Source organism: Priapulus caudatus, unplaced genomic scaffold (genome assembly GCF_000485595.1).
Source record: "Priapulus caudatus unplaced genomic scaffold, Priapulus_caudatus-5.0.1 Scaffold722, whole genome shotgun sequence".
NCBI classification, from domain to species: domain Eukaryota; kingdom Metazoa; phylum Priapulida; class Priapulimorpha; order Priapulimorphida; family Priapulidae; genus Priapulus; species Priapulus caudatus.
This window is the reverse complement of record NW_014577783.1, coordinates 153,668-156,190: the sequence shown is the minus strand read 5'-3', so window position 1 is coordinate 156,190 and position 2,523 is coordinate 153,668. Positions and strand designations below refer to the sequence as shown.

Genomic DNA, 2,523 nt, shown 5'->3' with positions numbered 1-2,523 from the left:
AGATCGCCGCCGACAGAGAAGACGGCAATCACCGCGGGGGTGAGATCGCCGGCAGCGGAGAAGAAACTGGAGTATGGAAAGAGCCGCATCCCAGATGACGGCGACGACCGGCGGGGGAACTAGAAGCTTCCTACCGCCGGCGGGGCATCGCCTTGATGGAGCCGGGACGCAGAACGCGCTCCCAGCATGTAGTGCGCCCATCGAAATATCTCGGCTTCACGCGGAGATGTAGGTGTGGGCGGCTACGGTAAAACGATTCTCCTACCTCAAAACGTGGAGGCGTGACGACGCGGGGAGAAGACGGCGGGGGACCAAGACAGCGACGGCCGGGAATACACATCCGTCGAGTTTTTATCTAGGAGATGACTTAATCATCCGCTAGTTCGGCGGACGGAGCGTCGGTGTTATCGGCGAGGAAATTCGGTGGCCGGGCAAGGGGGAGAAGGCGAGGAGACTCACGTGGGAGGATGTGGAGGCTGACGTGTCTTCCAGCCAGAAATTGAGAGATCGCCTCAGGGGAGGGGTCACACCCTCTGCTGGAGAGGTACGATATGCACACCCGAAGTCATCCATGACGCACTATGCTCGACCACTCCCCCTTGCACCGAGGAACAGCATAATCCCTAATACCGCAGGAAGGAAGTTGACGGACAGCCATCGCTATTGCCAAGGTCGAGAGTGCCGCACCGCTGGCGTCATGCCCCGCCGAGGGACGCGAATACCACAGGGAGGAAAGAGAAATTCGCAGTGGCGACGGTAGCGCCGCTGAAAGGTCGGCCGACGGCGGTCGCCGTATAGTAACCGGCCGACGTCGGACGGCGACGTAAATCGGAGGGCCGATACGTAGCGGGAAGACCTAGCCACCTACCACAAGGAAAAAAGAAAAATTCGCAGGAGCAACGGTAGTGCCGCTGAAAGGTCGGCCGACGGCGGTCGCCGTATAGTGACCGGCCGACGTCGGACGGCGACGTAAATCGGAGGGCCGATACGTCGTGGGGAGATCTAGCCGCCTACCACAGGGAGGAAAGAGAAATTCGCAGGGGCGACGGTAGCGCCGCTGAAAGGTCGGCCGACGGCGGTCGCCGTATAGTGACCGGCCAACGTCGGACGGCGACGTAAATCGGAGGGCTGATACGTCGCGGGGAGACCTAGCCGCCGACCACAGGGAGGAAAAAGAAATTCGCAGGGGCGACGGTAGCGCCGCTGAAAGGTCGGCCGACGGCGGTTGCCGTATAGTGACTGGCCGACGTCGGACGGCGACGTAAATCGGAGGGCCAATACATCGCGGGAGACCTAGCCGTCTACCACAAAGAGAAAATATAAATTCGCAGGGGCGACGGTAGCGCCGCTTAAAGGACGGCCGACGGCGAGGAGACCTACCGGCCTGCCAAAAACGGGGAGTCTGCTACCTCGGGGAGAGAAACTAGGACGATCAGAATGAGAACAGTAAAAGAATCCCACGGCTAAAAGTGAATCTAGGGCGTGCGAAACCCGCGTGGCGCAATACAATGGGTGATGACGGCAGACTGGTGACAGTGGTGGCTCGCCCAGCGTATAAAAAGGAGAGGCAGGGAGGCAAACTTCTTAAACGCGTGCAGACACCCATAGAGGAAAGACAGGCCGAACAGAAGTAAAAAGAAAAACAAAACAGAGAGATAATGATAAGAGAGATGGTAGAAGATTTGAAGGGGAGATACGTGTGGACGTCGAGCAGCGATGGCAGCAGCCGTGACAGCAGCAGAGCCGAAGAAGAGGGGCTGCCCACCCCTAGACCCCGTCCTCGGCTGCCGGACTACGAACCCACACCGCGCCCCGCCCAGGCGGCCCACCCCTCGCCCGCCGTATTGGCGTGGGCAAGTAAGGTGGTTGCTGAGGGTGGCGCTTCGATAAGGAAAGAAGAGGCGGTCGCCACACCAAGGCGTAAAGGGTTGGCGGCCCTCCTTGCCCCTACCGTGCTCTCGGCGGCCGAGGGAGACGCCGTCCCCATACCGGGAGTGACGGCCGACGAGGGCCCCGTTGACAAGATGGCTGCTGACACCCCAGAGGGTGCCGCCTGTTTCCCATCGCCCGCTGACAGTGGCCGACGGGCGCCGCCATCCCCACCGCCGCGGCTAGCGACCAGCGATGGAGAGGCGACGGTCGACCCGGGGGTGGAAGCGGCGACCTTGCCGGCGAGCGAGGGTGAAGAGAGGAAGCGGCAGCGCCGTCACCGGGAGCGCCGACAAGAAGCGTCTGCGCGGGAGGCTGCCACGGCACGCGCGGTCGAGGAGGCCCGCCTCACCGAGGGGAGGAGAAGAAAAGCCCTAAAGGCGCGCTATTGCCAGGAGCGAGCGAGGGCAATGGCCAATGCGGCAGCGGCAGTGGCGCTGCTATCATCAACGCCGCCGGCGCGGTCCTTTGCTCCTGCGCTCCCGGCCGCCGTGAGAGCGCCGCTGGCGGAGCCTGCCGACACCGCCACCGCCCGATGGGGGCCCGGTGGACGCCCCCCTCTTCACAGGTGCCCCATTCCAGGCGGGGGCCGTG

General features: G+C 62.8%; 2 protein-coding genes across 2 annotated transcripts in view; both read left to right on the top strand.

Moving 5' to 3' along the window:
- The window catches only part of LOC106813069, a 1,551-nt gene extending 1,428 nt beyond the window's left edge, over window positions 1-123 (top strand). The window contains exon 3 of the mRNA XM_014817118.1: window positions 17-123. Within this exon, the coding sequence (XP_014672604.1) occupies window positions 17-123 (107 nt within the window). The remainder of the gene's footprint in view (window positions 1-16) is intronic.
- A 1,547-nt stretch (window positions 124-1,670) lies between these two features.
- LOC106813068 (skin secretory protein xP2-like) overlaps window positions 1,671-2,523 on the top strand; it is a 9,058-nt gene continuing 8,205 nt past the window's right edge. The window contains exon 1 of the mRNA XM_014817117.1: window positions 1,671-2,475. Coding sequence (XP_014672603.1) covers window positions 1,671-2,475 — 805 coding nt within the window. The remainder of the gene's footprint in view (window positions 2,476-2,523) is intronic.